The 19,195-nt window shown below is 44.7% G+C and overlaps 1 protein-coding gene, 1 long non-coding RNA gene and 1 other non-coding gene across 3 annotated transcripts; 1 reads left to right on the top strand and 2 right to left on the bottom strand.

Moving 5' to 3' along the window:
• Window positions 1–1,924: 1,924 nt before the first annotated feature.
• LOC121537361 lies at window positions 1,925–2,677 on the bottom strand. Its single transcript, XR_005995047.2, has 2 exons — window positions 2,486–2,677; window positions 1,925–2,374 (listed from the first exon to the last, which is right to left on the bottom strand). It is a non-coding gene; the product is annotated as an uncharacterized LOC121537361 (long non-coding RNA).
• Window positions 2,678–9,430: 6,753 nt separating this feature from the next.
• Window positions 9,431–9,502, bottom strand: trnae-cuc. The gene has a single exon. It is a non-coding gene; the product is annotated as a tRNA-Glu (tRNA).
• A 1,038-nt stretch (window positions 9,503–10,540) lies between these two features.
• Window positions 10,541–18,906, top strand: LOC121537747 (pancreatic progenitor cell differentiation and proliferation factor B). Its single transcript, XM_041845358.2, has 5 exons — window positions 10,541–10,709; window positions 12,882–12,970; window positions 13,793–13,870; window positions 16,155–16,254; window positions 18,351–18,906. The coding sequence occupies exons 2-5, from the start codon at window positions 12,916–12,918 to the stop codon at window positions 18,469–18,471; spliced, it is 354 nt and encodes a 117-aa protein (XP_041701292.1). The 5' UTR covers window positions 10,541–10,709; window positions 12,882–12,915; the 3' UTR covers window positions 18,472–18,906.
• The last annotated feature ends 289 nt before the right edge of the window (window positions 18,907–19,195 follow it).

Below are 19,195 nucleotides of genomic sequence, written 5' to 3' on the forward strand. Positions count from 1 at the left end.
CACTAGCTAGTTGTCTACAGCAGGTTCTACCATTACAGTACCCTGTAATCACTAGCTACTACTTCTAAATAAAATACCTTTTTGGGTGGATTTTTGTTGTTTGGTTTATTGTTTCAACAGTCGCTGAGATTATATTTGGTTATCAATGCAAAAATAGGCTACTTTGATGAATAGCCTATCGATCAGATCAAAGAACCAAGCGACAACACTGTCCCCACGCTACGGACAGAATGAAACAGCTTGTCTCAATTTTCAGGTAGTAAAAAGCATGTTGAATGTGAGATGCCCCCTTTTGTGACGAAAACCAACATTGCAACACTCCGAAGCTTGTAGTAATAGCTGAATGGCAACTACTGAGAAGTGTGTAGGATGTTATGTTGACATAAATAACACGTTCAAGGTCAATTGGTTGAAAAGATGTTTGGTCAATACAGAATTAATTTGGTATTTCATTTGGTCAATACAGAATTAATTTGGTATTTCATTTGGTCAATACAGAATCAATTAAGTATTTAATTTGGTCAATACAGAATCAATTTGGTATTTCATTTGGTCAATACAGAATCAATTTTATATTTAATTTGGTCAATACAGAATCAATTTGGTATTTTATTTGGTCAATGCAGAATCAATTTGGTATATCATTCCAAACACTAGCTAGGTTTCCATCCAATTTCCATTCATGTGAATATTCTAAAATCTCCTTAAAAACAATATGTAAATTGGTGGGTATTTCCCATCAGGAGATGTTTCCATCAAAGGGACTTGCTGCAGATAAAAGGCTGTGCGTGATGACGAAGTGCACATAAAAATACATTTTTGCGGTTAACTTTCCATGTACCGAATAAAAAATACAAGTTGAATTGGTTGAATGGGTTTCCATCATATTTTCAACTCTACTGGAAAGGAGCATCAAGTTCACCACCTTGTGAAGTTCATCATAATTTATTTCATCTTCAAGTTTCACGTATTAATGTCACATGCACAAGTACAGTGAAATGCCTTTCTTGCCAGCTCTAAACCAAACAATGCAGTAATCATAATTTATTTAATCTGTAGCCTAATAAACTTCCCCAACGAGTCGTAATGGGAGGACCACACAACATGTCATCACGTGACTCATCGCTTAGTGGGAGGACCGCACAACATGTCATCACGTGACTCCCAAGTTTACTTCGATATGATGGTTTTTTTGCTGCATAAGCGTTTACACCTACATTTCTCGCATTAATTCATTTTACCGACACAAAAAGATCGCACCTTGTCTAGTGCATCTTAATTTTGTCGACATTTGGAAAGTTGACCGAAAAAAAATATTTTTCCATCAGGTCTTTCATGACATTTTTTATCTGACATGTAATTTGCTTGCATAAAAGGTTGGATGGAGACCTGGTTAATGTGTTTAATACGTTTTTTACTGAAATGTAATTATCTTCACAAAAGATTACCTGATAAATTGGCTAGGTTTCACCAACAAGCATTAAACGGAAATTTCACCTTGGCTCTGCCACAACATATAGTCATTACTATATGAACCACATTATGTTTTTTTGTCATAAACATCAAAATTATCCAAACCACAAGCTAGAACGAGCGCATTTTCATCATTTCACGGGTAGCATCGGGAAGTTTCAACTTCCTGTGTAGTCGGCTGCTCATAGTGAACCACATAGTCCAGCATTCATAGCGAATGCAGATACCGCCCCGCTAGGTAGATGGGGCGTGCCCACAGTGAAGTGATATTGCCCGAGAAGCCGGTGTTTGGAGGATATATTGGCACGGGTGTTGTTAAACCAGAGATGAAGTCGAGGGCCGGCAAACCGTGCCAATATATCCTCTAAACACCGGCTTCTCGGGCATTATCACTTTTATACAAAGGGTTACCAACATATTCAAATAATGATTGACATATTTTCATTAAAAATGTTATTTTGATGAATTTATTCATACTAATTCATCCTTCCACAAGATATAGTCCCGACACAAATCTAGGGTTACTACCCAAGCCGGCTAGGGTTTACTACCCAAGCTGGCTGGTCGTTCGGTTGCCAAAGACGCGACCCAGTCGTTCAGTCTTTTTGTTCTGTATCTATGGACGCCACCCAGTCGTTCGTTCTTAATGTTCCATTGCCATACTGGCTGGCAACATTCTTATCCCTTGATAGCTAGCCAACTATGGCTAACTTAGTCAACTATGGCTAACTTAGTCATGTCAAAAAGTGCAGTCAGAATAACAACAGTAGCTTCATTTGTTTAAGCTGTTTTCTAGAGACATTTATTTGGACACAACTGGCAGGTCTGACTCAAGCTGCTCTGCTGCCATACGCAGCTCACCATCATCAGGCTCAGAGGCTGGAAGGGCTGAAAAGTAGAACTATTAAATACATTAGATCAATAGATTAAACACCATTAAAAGACGATCCTTATCGATCTATTATCTCCATAAGCTAAATCTCAACTTAAATTAACATAATATAGAGCTTACTAGGCTGAACCTTCCGAGGAGACATGAGCTTCCTTATTTTCCTGTCAAGATTCTGGGAGGGGCATGGTTTTCCAACCAGCAATGACCTGAGCGAGGAGGTTGAGGACCGCTGGGAACCAGTGGTCATCTGGTCTTTGCATGGCTGGGTGGTGGAGGATGGCTGGGTGGTGGGTGGTGGAGGATGGCTGGGTGGTGGAGGATGGCTGGGTGGTGGGTGGTGGAGGATGGCTGGGTGGTGGAGGATGGCTGGTGGTGGATGGCGGAGGATGGCTGGGTGGTGGGTGGCGGAGGATTGGTGGGTGGTGAGGGATGGCTGGGTGGCGGAGGATGGCTGGGTGGTGGGTGGTGGAGGATGGCTGGGTGGTGGAGGATGGCTGGGTGGTGGATGATGGCTGGGTGGGTGGTGGAGGATGGCTGGGTGGTGGATGGCGGAGGATGGCTGGGTGGTGGGTGGCGGAGGATTGGTGGGTGGTGAGGGATGGCTGGGTGGCGGAGGATGGCTGGGTGGTGGGTGGTGGAGGATGGCTGGGTGGTGGAGGATGGCTGGGTGGTGGATGATGGCTGGGTGGGTGGGTGGTGGAGGATGGCTGGGTGGTGGATGGCGGAGGATGGCTGGGTGGTGGGTGGCGGAGGATTGGTGGGTGGTGAGGGATGGCTGGGTGGTGGGTGGTGGAGGATGGCTGGGTGGTGGATGGCGGAGGATTGGTGGGTGGTGAGGGATGGCTGGGTGGCGGAGGATTGGTGGGTGGTGAGGGATGGCGGAGGATGGCTGGGTGGTGGAGGATGGCTGGGTAGTAATGGGTGGCGGGGGATGGCTGGGTGGTGGAGGATGGCTGGGTGGTGGAGGATGGCTGTGTGGCGGAGGATGGCTGGTTGGTGGGTGGCGGAGGATTGGTGGGTGGTGAGGGATGGCTGGGTGGCGGAGGATTGGTGGGTGGTGAGGGATGGCGGAGGATGGCTGGGTGGTGGAGGATGGCTGGGTAGTAATGGGTGGCGGGGGATGGCTGGGTGGTGGAGGATGGCGGAGGATGGCTGGGTGGTGGAGGATGGCTCCATATATTCCTTGAAAGCCATCTTATTAGCAGCATGGTTTTTGAAATCACTCCTCGCTGGCTGAGAGGCAGATTCTTTCTGCATCAATGCCACCAAATACCCAGCCCAGCACATTTTCAACCACCCACTTGAAGGTCAGCTCCTTATAAAGGCCAAACTGCATCTCATGCTGACCCAGCAAATGTGCCCTGCTTGCTGGGTTGCCACCTCTGAGCAGTACAGCCCTCCTGGCTGAATCCACCACTTTGTCTGGAGACACAGCCCTGCTCCACGCTCTTTTAGTAGTTTTTGTCCTGTAAGTCCTGGAATCCTTACTGTCCGTTAAGACAAGTCTTCCATTTGGCAGTTTTCTGAAGCTGGGCTCCATGTCTGCTGGGAAAATAAAGGGGAAAGTTTGTATCTGCCTCTCAGCCAGCGAGGAGTGATTTCAAAAACCATGCTGCTAATAAGCATGCTTTGTTTTGTCCAACATGTCTCTGGACCTACTCACTGCCACAGTCATACTCTGGACCTAGTTTTGTCCCATGGAATAAATGTTGTAGATCTTAATGTTTTTCCACAAAATCCTGGACTATCGGACCACCATTTTATTACGTTTGCAATCGCAACAAATAATCTGCTCAGACCCCAACCAAGGAGCATCAAAAGTCGTGCTATAAATTCTCAGACAACACAAAAATTCCTTGATGCCCTTCCAGACTCCTTCTGCCTACCCAAGGACGTCAGAGGACAAAAATCAGTTAACCACTTAACTGAGGAACTCAATTTAACCTTGCGCAATACCCTAGATGCAGTTGCACCCCTAAAAACGAAAAACATTTGTCATAAGAAACTAGCTCCCTGGTATACAGAAAATACCCGAGCTTTGAAGCAAGCTTCCAGGAAATTGGAACGGAAATGGCGCCACACCAAACTGGAAGTCTTCCGACTAGCTTGGAAAGACAGTACCGTGCAGTACCGAAGAGCCCTCACTGCTGCTCGATCATCCTACTTTTCCAACTTAATCGAGGAAAATAAGAACAATCCAAAATTTCTTTTTGATACTGTTGCAAAGCTAACTAAAAAGCAGCATTCCCCAAGAGAGGATGGCTTTCACTTCAGCAGTAATAAATTCATGAACTTCTTTGAGGAAAAGATCATGACCATTAGAAAGCAAATTACGGACTCCTCTTTGAATCTGCGTATTCCTCCAGGGCTTAGCTGTCCTGGATCTGCACAGCTCTGCGAGGGCCTGGGATCGGGAGAGACACTTAAGTGTTTTAGTACTATATCTCTTGACACAATGATGAAAATAATCATGGCCTCTAAACCTTCAAGCTGCATACTGGATCCTATTCCTACTAAACTGCTGAAGGAGCTGCTTCCTGTGCTTGGCCCTCCTATGTTGAACATAATAAACAGCTCTCTATCCACCGGATGTGTACCAAACTCACTAAAAGTGGCAGTGATAAAGCCTCTCTTGAAAAAGCCAAACCTTGACCCGGAAAATATAAAAAACTATCGGCCTATATCGAATCTTCCATTCCTCTCAAAAATTTTAGAAAAAGCTGTTGCGCAGCAACTCACTGCCTTTCTGAAGACAAACAATGTATACGAAATGCTTCAGTCTGGTTTTAGACCCCATCATAGCACTGAGACTGCACTTGTGAAGGTGGTAAATGACCTTTTAATGGCGTCAGACCGAGGCTCTGCATCTGTCCTCGTGCTACTAGACCTTAGTGCTGCCTTTGACACTATCGATCACCACATTCTTTTGGAGAGACTGGAAACCCAAATTGGTCTACACGGACAAGTTCTGGCCTGGTTTAGATCTTACCTGTCGGAAAGATATCAGTTTGTCTCTGTGAATGGTCTGTCCTCCGACAAATCAACTGTACATTTCGGTGTTCCTCAAGGTTCCGTTTTAGGACCACTATTGTTTTCACTATATATTTTACCTCTTGGGGATGTTATTCGAAAACATAATGTTAACTTTCACTGCTATGCGGATGACACACAGCTGTACATTTCAATGAAACATGGTGAAGCCCCAAAATTGCCCTCGCTAGAAGCCTGTGTTTCAGACATAAGGAAGTGGATGGCTGAAAACTTTCTACTTTTAAACTCGGACAAAACAGAGATGCTTGTTCTAGGTCCCAAGAAACAAAGAGATCTTCTGTTAAATCTGACAATTCATCTTGATGGTTGTAAAGTCGTCTCAAATAAAACTGTGAAGGACCTCGGCGTTACTCTTGACCCTGATCTCTCTTTTGACGAACATATCAAGACTGTTTCAAGGACAGCTTTTTTCCATCTACGTAACATTGCAAAAATCAGAAATTTTCTGTCCAAAAATGATGCAGAAAAATTAATCCATGCATTTGTTACTTCTAGGTTAGACTACTGCAATGCTCTACTTTCCGGCTACCCGGATAAAGCACTAAATAAACTTCAGTTAGTGCTAAATACGGCTGCTAGAATCCTGACTAGAACCAAGAAATTTGATCATATTACTCCAGTGCTAGCTTCCCTACACTGGCTTCCTGTTAAGGCAAGGGCTGATTTCAAGGTTTTACTGTTAACCTATAAAGCGTTACATGGGCTTGCTCCTACCTATCTTTCCGAGTTGGTCCTGCCGTACATACCAATACGTACGCTACGGTCACAAGACGCAGGCCTCCTAATTGTCCCTAGAATTTCTAAGCAAACAGCGGGAGGCAGGGCTTTCTCCTATAGATCTCCATTTTTATGGAACAGTTTGCCTACCCATGTGAGAGACGCAGACTCGGTCTCAACCTTTAAGTCTTTACTGAAGACTTATCTCTTCAGTAGGTCATATGATTGAGTGTAGTCTGGCCCAGGAGTGTGAAGGTGAACGGAAAGGCTCTGGAGCAACGAACAGCCCTTGCTGTCTCTGCCAGGCCGGTTCCCCTCTCTCCACTGGGGTTCTCTGCCTCTAACCCTGTTACAGGGGCTGAGTCACTGGCTTGCTGGTGCTCTTTCATGCCGTCCCTAGGAGGGGTGCGTCACTTGAGTGGGTTGAGTTACTGACGTGATCTTCCTGTCTGGGTTGGCGCCCCCCTTGGTTTGTGCTGTGGTGGAGACCTCTGTGGGCTATACTCGGCCTTGTCTCAGGATTGTAAGTTGGTGGTTGAGGATATCCCTCTGGTGGTGCGGGGGCTGTGCTTTGGCAGAGTGGGTGGGGTTATATCCTTCCTGTTTGGCCCTGTCCGGGGTTTCTTCGGATGGGGCCACAGTGTCTCCGGACCGCTCCTGTCTCAGCCTCCAGTATTTATGCTGCAGTAGTTTATGTGTCGGGGGGCTGGGGTTAGTTGGTTATACCTGGAGTACTTCTCCTGTCTTATCCAGTGTCCTGTGTGAATTTAAGTATGCTCTCTCTAATTCTCTCGTTCTCTCTTTCTCTCTGAGAACCTGAGCCCTAGGACCATACGTCAGGACTACCGGGCATGCTGACACCTTGCTGTCCCCAGTCCGCCTGGCCTTGCTGCTATTCCAGTTTCAACTGTTCTGCCTGCGGTTACGAAACCCCTACCTGTCCCAGACCTGCTGTTTTCAACTCTTAATGATCGGCTATGAAAAGCCAACTGAGAGACCTGAGCCCTAGGACCATACGTCGGGACTACCGGCCGTGGTGACTCCTTGCTGTCCCCAGTCCGCCTGGCCTTGCTGCTATTCCAGTTTCAACTGTTCTGCCTGCGGTTATGGAACCCCTACCTGTCCCAGACCTGCTGTTTTCAACTCTTAATGATCGGCTATGAAAAGCCAACTGAGATTTATTCCTGATTATTATTTGACCATGCTTGTCACTTATGAACATTTTTGAACATCTTGGCATGGTTCTGTTATAATCTCCACCCGGCACAGCCAGAAGAGGACTGGCCACCCCTCATAGCCTGGTTCCTCTCTAGGTTTCTTCCTAGGTTTTGGCCTTTCTAGGGAGTTTTTCCTAGCCACCGTGCTTCTACACCTGCATTACTAGCTGTTTGGGGTTTTAGGCTGGGTTTCTGTAAAGCACTTCGAGATATTAGCTGATGTAAGAAGGGCTATATAAAATAAAATTGATTGAAAAAATTGATTGATAAACGATATCCATTTTAATCACAGTGAGCAGACTGGATTAATAGATGGAACAATATAAAATGAAGTGTATTTAACTCTCTTGTCATCTCTGGCTACTTGCTAAAGCACATTTCCAACACACACAGACACACCAGCGTAAGTGTGGTCCTCTGTAGCTCAATTTGTAGAGCACGGCGCTTGTAACGCCAGGGAAGTGGGTTCGATCCCCGGGACCACCCATACGTAAAAATGTATCCACACATGACTGTGAGTCGCTTTGGACAAAAGTGTCTGCTAAATGGCATATTATTATTATAAGCATAGGATATCCCTCGTGCATTTTAATTCATAATTAACACGATGACCCTAGCCTATTTAATATCAAGACAGTGCTTGCCCTATAGCTATGTATATTCCAATTAGGTAATGTTGATGATCACAAGTTTACTGGAGAACGGAGACCAAGTAGAGACTTTCGGACACGGTGGATAATTGTATAATATGAGGCAGTTTATTCAGAGGTAAAGATATCTGTAAATAGCGTGCACGGACCCGTTCGTCAACCTCGTAGGGAGATATCTGAGAGCGCGCCTCTAAACATTGTGTGCTGACATTTTATACAATAAAATAAAGTAGGTTGATTCTAGTAGTTCTGATCTTCTGATTGGTCCTGATGAGTTGGTCGAGGTCACTTCCATTGCATTGGCTCTGAGTCGGGTTGTCTGTCTTCAGATGTTCAGCCTAAAAGAAGGGGGTTTTTGTGTGTGTGTGCTTAACAATGATATGTGTGTGTATGTGTGTGTATGTGTGTGTATGTGTGTGTGTGTGTATGTGTGTGTGTATGTGTGTGTGTGTGTGTGTGTATGTGTGTGTATGTGTGTGTGTGTGTATGTGTGTATGTATGTGTGTATGTTTAACAATGATGATGTGTGTGTGTGTGTGTATGTGTGTGTGTGTGGGGGGGTGTGTGTGTGTATGTCCTCAGAGCAATAACTCGTGAGTTTGGGTGAACTGAGAGACCTATGGCGTGGGTGTTGTCCATAGCCACCTGCTGATAAGGCCGACAAGATAGAAGTCTTTGTGCATTGTATTAAATACGAAGCCCCAACACAAGATGGGTCATGCACATGATTTTAGTCAGACCAAGCTATAACATAATATATTTACTACGACAGTAAATTAATTAAAAGAGAAAAGGAGAGGTTTGCTTATGCTGAGTTGAGTCACAAAACATAAAATCACACTTTGTTTAGATAACTAGCTACGGTACGGTAATAAGAAAATAATAACTCCAGCTTAGTATGGAAATAGTGGGGTTAACAGACTATTTTGATGGTCAGTCATCGGACGTTAAAGATAGCTACTTCGATAACCTGGGTCACCAGTGTCAGTGCCAAAACACCCGTTTGTTAACGTTAGATAGCGTTACTGTAGCTACACTGTAAATCTTGTTAACTGTGCTAACATATTACCTAATACACTGATCTTACCTGCTAGATCGACGATGATGATCAACGAAAACAGCAGGCAACAAATGTTTAGCTACTTTAGAAAATAAAGATAATTTTCCTGAAAGGAAATATATTCTTCCATGGTCCTCTTCTAGAGTCCCGCCGTAGCTCTATCCTCATTCGTCAATTATTGGTTGCACTGGCGTCTCGGATTGGTTGGCGAGTACAATTCTTGAGTATTTCTTGGTTGCAGACGGTGAAATGATTAGTTGTCGCAACCAGAAATGTCCTAGATTTACCGTTGTCAGGGGGGTGGCTCCTTTATTTTTTAGGCAGTTAACTATATAATGTGGATGCATCTAAAACAGTGATAAAACAGTCATTCCCTGACCGGGAATCGAACCCGGGCCGCGGCGGTGAGAGCGCCGAATCCTAACCACTAGACCACCAGGGAAGGTGATTATTAATGTAGTTGTAAATGTTTATAAACCATTCATATTTTGTAGACGATAGTTGTTGATAACTGTACTGAACAAAAATATAAACGCAACATGCAACAATTTCAAAGATTTTACTGAGTTACAGTTCATAGAAGGAAATTAGTCAATTGAAATTAATTCATTAGGCCCTAATCTATGGATTTCACATCACTGGGCAGGGGCCCAACCACTTGGGAGCTAAGCCCATCCACTGGGCAGCCAGGCCCAGCCAATCAGAATGAGTATTTCCCCACAAAAGGGCATTATTACAGACAGAAATACTCCTCTGTTTCGTCAGCTGTCAGGGTGGCAGGTGAAGAAGCCAGATGTGGAGGTCCTGGGCTGGCGTGGTTACACGTGGTCTGCGGTTGTGAGGCCGGTTGGACATACTGACAAATTCTCTAAAACGACATTGGAGGCAGCATATGGTAGAGAAATGAACATGCAATTCTCTTGCAACAGCTCTGTTGGACATTCCTGCAGTCAGCATACCAATTGCACACTCCCTCAAAACTTGAGACATCTGTGGCATTGTGTTGTGTGACAAAACTGCACACTTTAGAGTGACCTTTTATTGTCCCCAGCACAAGGTGCAACTGTGTAATGATCATGCTGTTTAATCAGCTTCTTGATATGCCACACATGTTAGGTGGATGGATTATCTTGGCAAAGGAGAAATGCTCACTAACAGGGATGTAAACAAATTTGTGCAGACAATTTGAGAGAAATAAGCTTTTTGTGCATATTACATTTCTGAGATCTTTTATTTCAGCTCATGAAACATGGAATGAAAACGTTACATGATGCGTTTGTATTTTTGTTCTGTATAGTTATTTCTTAATTTATTTGTAAAATATTTTCGTCCTAGAGATTGCTGTATTTGCGCGAACTTTTTTTTTCTGAGCAAATAAACTACTCAGCCAACCAACTGCACCGTACCTAAGATGAAGTCCCGCCTAGTCTCTCCGTGAGGGTTGTAGACGTCACGTCGTAGTATAAAAAGTCCTCGCCACCCCTTCAGACAGGCTAGACATTTACTGCAGATATATCGTAGGACGTTGGAGGGTTTTATTTACCCAAAACATACTTTCAAATGGGCCCCGTCGCCTAGCGTTTACTCCCCCAAGCCTCGCCTGTTGAGTTGGGTGCTATTGAACATCAGCACGTCTGGGTAACAAAAAGGTGAGATTTGCTTGAAACGGCTGTTTGATGACTGCAGCGAAGATGCCCGATTTGTTATGCTTGGTTTTGGACATTTGTATATACGCTCATGTTCATGTTATTGTTGACCAGCGCTGCCAGGCAAGATTTGGTTTTATTTTGTCCATTTTCAACAACAAATGCCATGGACAGATCATGTTCTTCTAAAATTAGCTAGCTAGGTAACGTTAGTCGAGATAGTTTTTTGTTTTCTTCAGCATAGTTACACAGACCACCAAATTATGTTCCGTTATTTTTCTAAACCCGAGTTTGTCATTTTCACCCAAATTCCCAAGAATGCGAACATTGTAGCTAGCTAGCAAAGCTAGGCGCCTAGTTATCTAACGTAATGTTATCTACAGTAGCTAGCTACCTTTGCTAACGTTATGTACCGCAGCGAATGACTGCTGTTGATTTGAAATCATGGGATTGATTTAGGGAGCATGATCTGGGTTTAGTACCCCCCACGTCAGGGATACATTTTCATATGGAAAATATTTTACCTAGTCATTTGTGTTCGGTAGTCTTGGATGCCTAAAAGTCACAGAACAGATGGTAGCCTGCCTACACACTAACAATTTGAGGCAGCATTGCCAGTAATGATTGCGTAAATATTTATCATATAGCGAAGTGTGAGAGAAGTAACCGTTAGCTATTTTTATTATTGCTTGTTACTGTTTGTACTTAACCACCCATGTTTTCTGAAGAGCTGACTAGGAGCTACATCCTTGCAGAAACGTGTGCAGTAATGTCTTATGGAGCGATTTCAGTATTTGAATTGTATAATTTATTAGGATATTGAATTTAATATTTGTTCATTTGTAATGCAGAAGTTGAATGATTGAATTCATATATTGAACTTGTAGGTAATTATTTGAACTTGAATGAATATTCATGAAGTTTACATTTTTTATTTTATGAAATGCAATATTTATATATTCCGTTTCAATATGGTAGATATTGCAGCCATTGTCTGTGTATCAAGTTTACAAACTATCATTTCAAGTTAATCAATGTTTCATATATTAACCTTCTCAGATCCATTCCGTTTTTAAATTCAGGTTCAAAACCAGAGACAACATGCTGGCACTTTGCCTGCCAGGAAAGGTAGAGGAGAACACAGAATCAAACGCTTTGGCTATAAACTGTTATGACCCCATTCCGGAAAGCTAAGACTCTGTGGAACATGGATGTGCTTTCTGTTCCCCTCTATGGTGCTCATAGGCAGCGTTAGAAGGGAGTGTCACCCCCAAAAAAAACGCAATTTGGCACCCATAAGAATAGTTGAATAGCCCTTCGAAGGATAACCTTTTCACACCCTATTTAATCGTGATCTTGTGACTAACCGGGTTCTAACCAGGTCTCCTGCATGTCACGACTGTTAGCACACTTAGCTAAAGCCCATAGGGATGAGTTCAGGAAGCTAACAAGTCTTAAAGTCTCCAGCAAGGTTACTCATCAAGGGTGTGGTTCATCGAACCACCTTAGATACATTTCACCCACCTTTGACCTCATACTCAGAGATCACAGCACCAATATAACTGACTGGGTTTGAAATCAGGCGTACTGCACAACACTTTCTGCGGCAAGCAGGAGGGTCTGTGCACTTCATTTAATGAGTGCAACAGGGGGGGGGGGGATTGTGATCCATGCATGTGATTACCAGACTGACTACCGGGTGTAGAGAACATTCATGTATTTCGGTCAAATGCCAGTGGGCCTGTCCAACTTGTGATTTTTTTTTTTGTGCAAAATGAGCTGGCTAATAATGGGGGGCCTCAAGGAAAATAATGGTCCGTTGTGTTAGAAATGCTAGGGACGATTATTGGTCCCAGTCCGCCCCTGGTTCCAAGTCTCTGGCAAGGGTAGTCATGACTGGGTGGCTGGTAAAACATTTGCCCAGTGTCTGAATGCATCTTCAAACTAAATATTGAATTTAAGTATTTAATTTTTAAACTTAATGCAATATTCATTCAATTCTGTTTCAAATCATATAATACAAGTTCAATTTTATGATTTCAATTTACACATTACAAAATAAAAAATAATTATCCTAATGCAAAAGTGTGGAATTCAAATACAACTTCTGTTGGCACGGAAATCGTTCCATAGTCTATGTACCAATGTGTCTGACTCAAACCCCCTTTCTTCCAGGGTTTCTAACGCATGATTCAACAAGATCGGCAGAATGGCAGCGATCAACGCAGGCGGTTCTCTTGTGGCTACCCATGACTACTACCGAAGTGAGTAGCTCTCGGGCCGGGGCATGTCTTTACAGACTTAGCCCTCAGGCCCTAACGCAATCAAGCTCTGTCAGTGTGATTTTCCTTTGTCTTCAGAAGGATTGAATCGGTCATGGAAATTCACTTCCGCTTCAGCCTTCAACAGTAGTTTGTGTTCTCAAGCCCTCTCATATACTCTGAACCTAGCCGGAGTCCCAGATCTGTTTTGTGCCATCTTGCCAATAATTCTGTCACTGTCACACCAAATGTGACAGGGAAGGAGTTGACAGACAGCACAAAAAGATCTGGGACTCATGCTAGTCGTATCTCTTGCCTGTACTTTGTGTCAGGGTTTCCCAGACTCGGTCCTGGGGCCCCCCTGGGTGCACATTTTTTGTTTTTTTGCAGCTGATTCAGATAATCAAAGCTTGATGAGTTGGTCATCTGAATCAGCTGTGTAGTGCTAGGGCAAAAATCAAAACGTGCCCCCAGGAATGAGTTTGGGAAACCCTGCCTTATGTGACAGACAGAAGTGGATTCTCTTGTATTAGGTAGAGGGGGCTTGTGAGGTGAATGGGTTGTATTGCCCTATCTATCCCTAGACCATGACAGACAAACAGAAGAGTGGATTGTCTGAGACCGAGCAGTATGAACTTGTTGGGATCACACATCTTGGTCATGAAGGATTGTATTGTCCACTCCTATCCTGATACAGTGACGGGAGTATGGATGAATTCTGTTGATTAATATCCTGGGAAAGAGCTTGTGAGGGTGTTTTGAATTTTTATTGCGTTGCATCCTCTCCAAACCGTTACATTCCTATCGTGTTGTTTTTTTTCCCAGGGCGCATCGGCTCCACCTCCAGCAGCAGCTCCTGTGGTAGTTCAGAGTACAGCGGGGAAGTCATTCCACACCATCCAGGTACATAAAGCAAGCATATGGGGCGACGGTGGGACATGTGTCTGACGGGGGAAGGGACCGTGTTCAGGGGGAGGTGCTATTATTTGAGCATCTTGACTGGTAAGGTCGCCTCGCTGTGAGCGGAATCGGACAATGCGTCGGCTCCGTATAGGGTGACCACGTGTCCCAGATTGTGCGGGAAAGTCCTCCATTTTGGCCCCGCAACCAAACAATCATGTCCTGCAATTTCAATTAACAAATTCTTAACACCGCTGAAGCTACTGGCGACGTTAAACACTTCTCCAATCGTTGTTGACGTGCAGCTTCTGTGCAGCGCAAGACGAGGTGGCGCCCTATGACGTTGGCCCATCGTCAAAACAATCATATTTCTCAAATCATTTCGGGCTGAACTTGGAGAGGACAGTTGGGGCCTAACTACGTACAGAAAACGTGCTTCTGACGTAGTGCTAGAGAAGTAAATAGCCGTATTAGACTGGAAGATGTCAGGTGATTTTTGTCAAACTTGTGAGGCTCTCGTTGCTCATTTAGTAGTTACGTTTGCAACTGGAGCTGCGAGGCATTGCGTCAATCGCTAAGCAGCGTACTCCGAATCAGTGTCACTTTATCAGATGCACGTGATCAATGCCGTCCGACGCTTTTGTTTCGTTAAACAACCACCTGATTGGTTTGGTAGAAGACCGAGGCTATGAAGTGCACTCGCTACGGGGTGTGGGACGTAATCTATAATAATTTGGCTGCTCTAAATTATTTTCACCAGCAGGTGCCACTAGTGTGCACTGTTGATCAAGCCTTGAGTAATGAACCTATTTTCGACACAATTGGCAGGAAAACCCGCAATGCTTCAGGAAGCTTAGTTTCCCCATCACTACTCATTAGTTGCTCATTCAACATATTTGCTGCTATTTCACACAATCTATAATTTTTTTTACATATTTTTTCCCCCTAACTGTCTTACATTCCCTGAGACCAAACAAATGTTTCCTCTGCCAAATATTCAGATTTTCATAAAACAGCCATACATGTAGTCTCTCGTTTCTGCATCAATTGGTCTTTGGGTTCAGCGAGCTGCAGGGGCGTAGCGCTGCCGTTGGGTTCAGAGCTGAAGGGGTGTAGCGCGCTGCCGTTGGGTTCAGCGGACTGCAGGGGTGTAGCGCTGCCGTTGGGTTCAGCGGACTGCAGGGGTGTAGCGCGCTGCCGTTGGGTTCAGCGGACTGCAGGGGCGTAGCGCGCTGCCGTTGGGTTCAGAGCTGCAGGGGCGTAGCGCTGCCGTTGGGTTCAGCGGACTGCAGGGGCGCAGCGCTGCCGGAGCACACCGGCGCGCCACTCGGCCGCTTCTCAAAATGGTGTTCGTTTAGTAATGTTAGATCAAAGCTGAATCAATGTCTTGGAAGATCACATAGTGATTTTAATTAGTATTCTACATAACACAACCAAATATAATAGCATAGCATAATGTTACTGTCACACCAAAAACACCACATTTTTAAAGGATGGTTAGCTGAATAGTCCAAAAAGTGATCAAAACTAAACCGTGCACACCATTAGGCAGAATATGCTGTGACTGAAACAAAATACAGGAAGGCTATATAGTTTAACACCATCTGCTCTTAATTTGCTCACAAAAAAAAAAAGTAATTCAAGATGATCTAAATGCATATTCCCATGAAACTGATTTGAGATCAAATGATTGACACGCAGAGACAGTTTGGACATTTCACTGGTAAAACGTGACGAATTATCATTCATGATTGACCGTGATTTATGCCGTGGCTTATTTTTGAAATTGGGTGTGCCTAACTTGGTGTTTTTGAGGGTATTGAAAATGGATTGTATTCTTGAGTGAGACAATGTGTTGGCATAGTCAGAAGGATATACATTTATTTTATAATGGTATTCATATTTTTTATTTTTTATTCATGTAGGCTACATTGTCCCGCACAATTATCAGTTTGTCCCGCATTTGGGTATTTTTTAAATGTGGCCACCCTAGCTCAGTCAGTTGACTTGTAATCTATTAGCCGACACGGTGAACTGCAGTTGTTCAATGTGACATGGCACTTTTTTTGAGCAATGACCAGTTGAAACCTGGGAACCTAATGTACTGTACATTCAATCATTACTCCCTCGAGTGATAATACCTCAGAACTCTACAGCGACTGCTTAGTAATGCGTACTACACCCTCAAAGTAAACCCTCCGCTAAGATGTTATTGTTCTCTATAGACTGAGGCCTTTTTTTTTTTTTTTTTGTAGTGTTTGACCTTTTTGTCGTAATCTGTTCCTAGGTCTGCCCAAACAAGACTCGGGACATTGGTGGTCCAGCTTCTTCTTCGGGAAGCAGAACCAACCAGGAATGACCACTCTGCCTGAGGAGGTCCAGCAGAAGTATGTATACTAAGGGGAGAAGTATGTATACTAAGGGGGAGAAGGATGTATACTAGGGGGAGAAGTATGTATACTAGGGGGAGAAGTGTGTATACTAGGGGGAGAAGTGTGTATACTAGGGGGAGAAGTATGTATACTAAGGGGGAGAAGGATGTATACTAGGGGGAGAAGGGTGTATACTAGGGGGAGAAGTGTGTATACTAGGGGGAGAAGTGTGTATACTAGGGGGAGAAGTGTGTATACTAGGGGGAGAAGTGTGTATACTAGGGGGAGAAGTGTGTATACTAGGGGGGAGAAGTGTGTATACTAGGGGGAGAAGTGTGTATACTAGGGGGAGAAGTGTGTATACTAGGGGGAGAAGTGTGTATACTAGGGGGAGAAGGGTGTATACCAGGGGGAGAAGGATGTATACCAGGGGGAGAAGGATGTATACCAGGGGGAGAAGGATGTATACCAGGGGGAGAAGGATGTATACCAGGGGGAGAAGGATGTATACCAGGGGGAGAAGGATGTATACCAGGGGGAGAAGGATGTATACCAGGGGGAGAAGGATGTATACTAGGGGGAGAAGGATGTATACCAGGGGGAGAAGGATGTATACCAGGGGGAGAAGGATGTATACCAGGGGGAGAAGGATGTATACCAGGGGGAGAAGGATGTATACCAGGGGGGAGAAGGATGTATACCAGGGGGGAGAAGGATGTATACCAGGGGGAGAAGGATGTATACCAGGGGGAGAAGGATGTATACCAGGGGGAGAAGGATGTATACCAGGGGGAGAAGGATGTATACCAGGGGGAGAAGGATGTATACCAGGGGGAGAAGGATGTATACCAGGGGGAGAAGGATGTATACCAGGGGGAGAAGGATGTATACCAGGGGGAGAAGGATGTATACCAGGGGGAGAAGGATGTATACCAGGGGGAGAAGGATGTATACCAGGGGGAGAAGGATGTATACCAGGGGGAGAAGGATGTATACCAGGGGGAGAAGGATGTATACCAGGGGGGAGAAGGATGTATACCAGGGGGAGAAGGATGTATACCAGGGGGAGAAGGATGTATACCAGGGGGAGAAGGATGTATACCAGGGGGAGAAGTGTGTATACCAGGGGGAGAAGTGTGTATACTAGGGGGAGAAGTGTGTATACCAGGGGGAGAAGTATGTATACCAGGGGGAGAAGTATGTATACCAGGGGGAGAAGGATGTATACCAGGGGGAGAAGGATGTATACCAGGGGGAGAAGTGTGTATACCAGGGGGAGAAGTGTGTATACCAGGGGGAGAAGTGTGTATACCAGGGGGAGAAGTGTGTATACCAGGGGGAGAAGGATGTATACCAGGGGGAGAAGGATGTATACCAGGGGGAGAAGGATGTATACCAGGGGGAGAAGGATGTATACCAGGGGGAGAAGGATGTATACCAGGGGGAGAAGTGTGTATACTAGGGGGAGAAGGATGTATACCAGGGGGGAGAAGGATGTATACCAGGGGGAGAAGGATGTATACCAGGGGGAGAAGTGTGTATACTAGGGGGAGAAGGATGTATACCAGGGGGAGAAGGATGTATACCAGGGGGAGAAGGATGTATACCAGGGGGAGAAGGATGTATACCAGGGGGAGAAGGATGTATACCAGGGGGAGAAGGATGTATACCAGGGGGAGAAGTATGTATACCAGGGGGAGAAGGATGTATACCAGGGGGAGAAGTGTGGGGAACGAACTGGCTGTCATAGTGAGGGGGAAACGGGCTGACCAACATTATCACTCTAAATGCAGTAAGGCTACTATATATATATATATATCTCTGTCACCTCATTTGACAATCCAAAGCACCAGCTCTTTAGAAGTGTTGCGAAAACTATTTCAACGGGTACAGGTTGTACTCGTTAGCTGGCATCTCCAAACCCATATTAGGGCGTAGTCTTGCTTCCTGAACACTCCCTCCTGGGTACCTCCCTACAACAGGCATGCCTTTCTGGCACAGAGTAAGGCGTAATCACCGCAGTTCTATCTGCAAGTTGCACCCTGTCGAACACAACCCTGGTTTTCTTTGCACTCGCACTCAACCTCTCCCTCCTCCTCTCTCTCTTCCAGGGCGGCGGCCATGACTGTGACCAACGGCGAGGTGACCTGCGTTGCCAGGGAGATGATGATGATGAAGAGGCAGGTCAGCGACGCCGGGAGGTCCGAGCCGGGGAGTCCACCCCTCTCCTAAGGCAAGGGACCAACGCTAGGAGACGGAGGCTGCGTCCCTGTCCCCTAAACCCTTGAATCCGTTCCAACCTCCACATTACATAGAATGTATGCCTGATACGTCGTTTCATACTAGGTAGTATGCTAGCGTAGATATTGGGACAGACACCCTTTAACCCTCAACTATGGGTGTGTCCCAAATACCACCCTATTCCCTATTTAGTGCACTAATTCATTATATAGGGTGCCATTTGGGATGTAGCCATGTTCCAACATTCGCATTAGCAAACTACATAGAATGCATGCCTGTTGCGTTGCTCCATGCTAAGTAGTATGGATATTGGAACAGACCACTTTAGTTTGTCTTAGTAGGACAGGCTGCCAATGAACGTTGTGTTTTTTTTTTGTATCCAGTTTTTGTATTATCTTTGACTAAAAATAAAATGAGGACAAACTATTTATTTGTATTACATTTGTACTTGTCTGTAACACCGCGGTACACACACACAACTTTTGTTAACTTGGTCACCCTGTGATTCCAGTAAAAGTGGTCAAGCAGACGGATTATTGACTTGTCTGTCATTTTTGTTTCTTTTCGATGGAATCGATCGCTCTGAAATACTGGAAACCATCTCTGTATGCCAAGCACAGCGTCAACATTAACTTGGCACTCAATGTCCAACTCTTTCCTGCCGAAGTACTGGTAATAGACCATTCTGCTAAGTACAGAATAAACATTTTAAATG

This window comes from Coregonus clupeaformis, chromosome 24 (genome assembly GCF_020615455.1).
Source record: "Coregonus clupeaformis isolate EN_2021a chromosome 24, ASM2061545v1, whole genome shotgun sequence".
NCBI classification, from domain to species: Eukaryota; Metazoa; Chordata; class Actinopteri; order Salmoniformes; family Salmonidae; genus Coregonus; species Coregonus clupeaformis.

Excerpts from the sequence above, each read along its gene's own strand:
- LOC121537747 (XM_041845358.2), top strand. The coding sequence starts at position 12,916 with ATGGCAGCGATCAACGCAGGCGGTTCTCTTGTGGCTACCCATGACTAC. Across the intron at positions 13,871-16,154 it reads AGTCATTCCACACCATCCAG|GTCTGCCCAAACAAGACTCG; the intron begins GTACATAAAGCA and ends ATCTGTTCCTAG. Across the intron at positions 16,255-18,350 it reads CCTGAGGAGGTCCAGCAGAA|GGCGGCGGCCATGACTGTGA; the intron begins GTATGTATACTA and ends TCTCTCTTCCAG.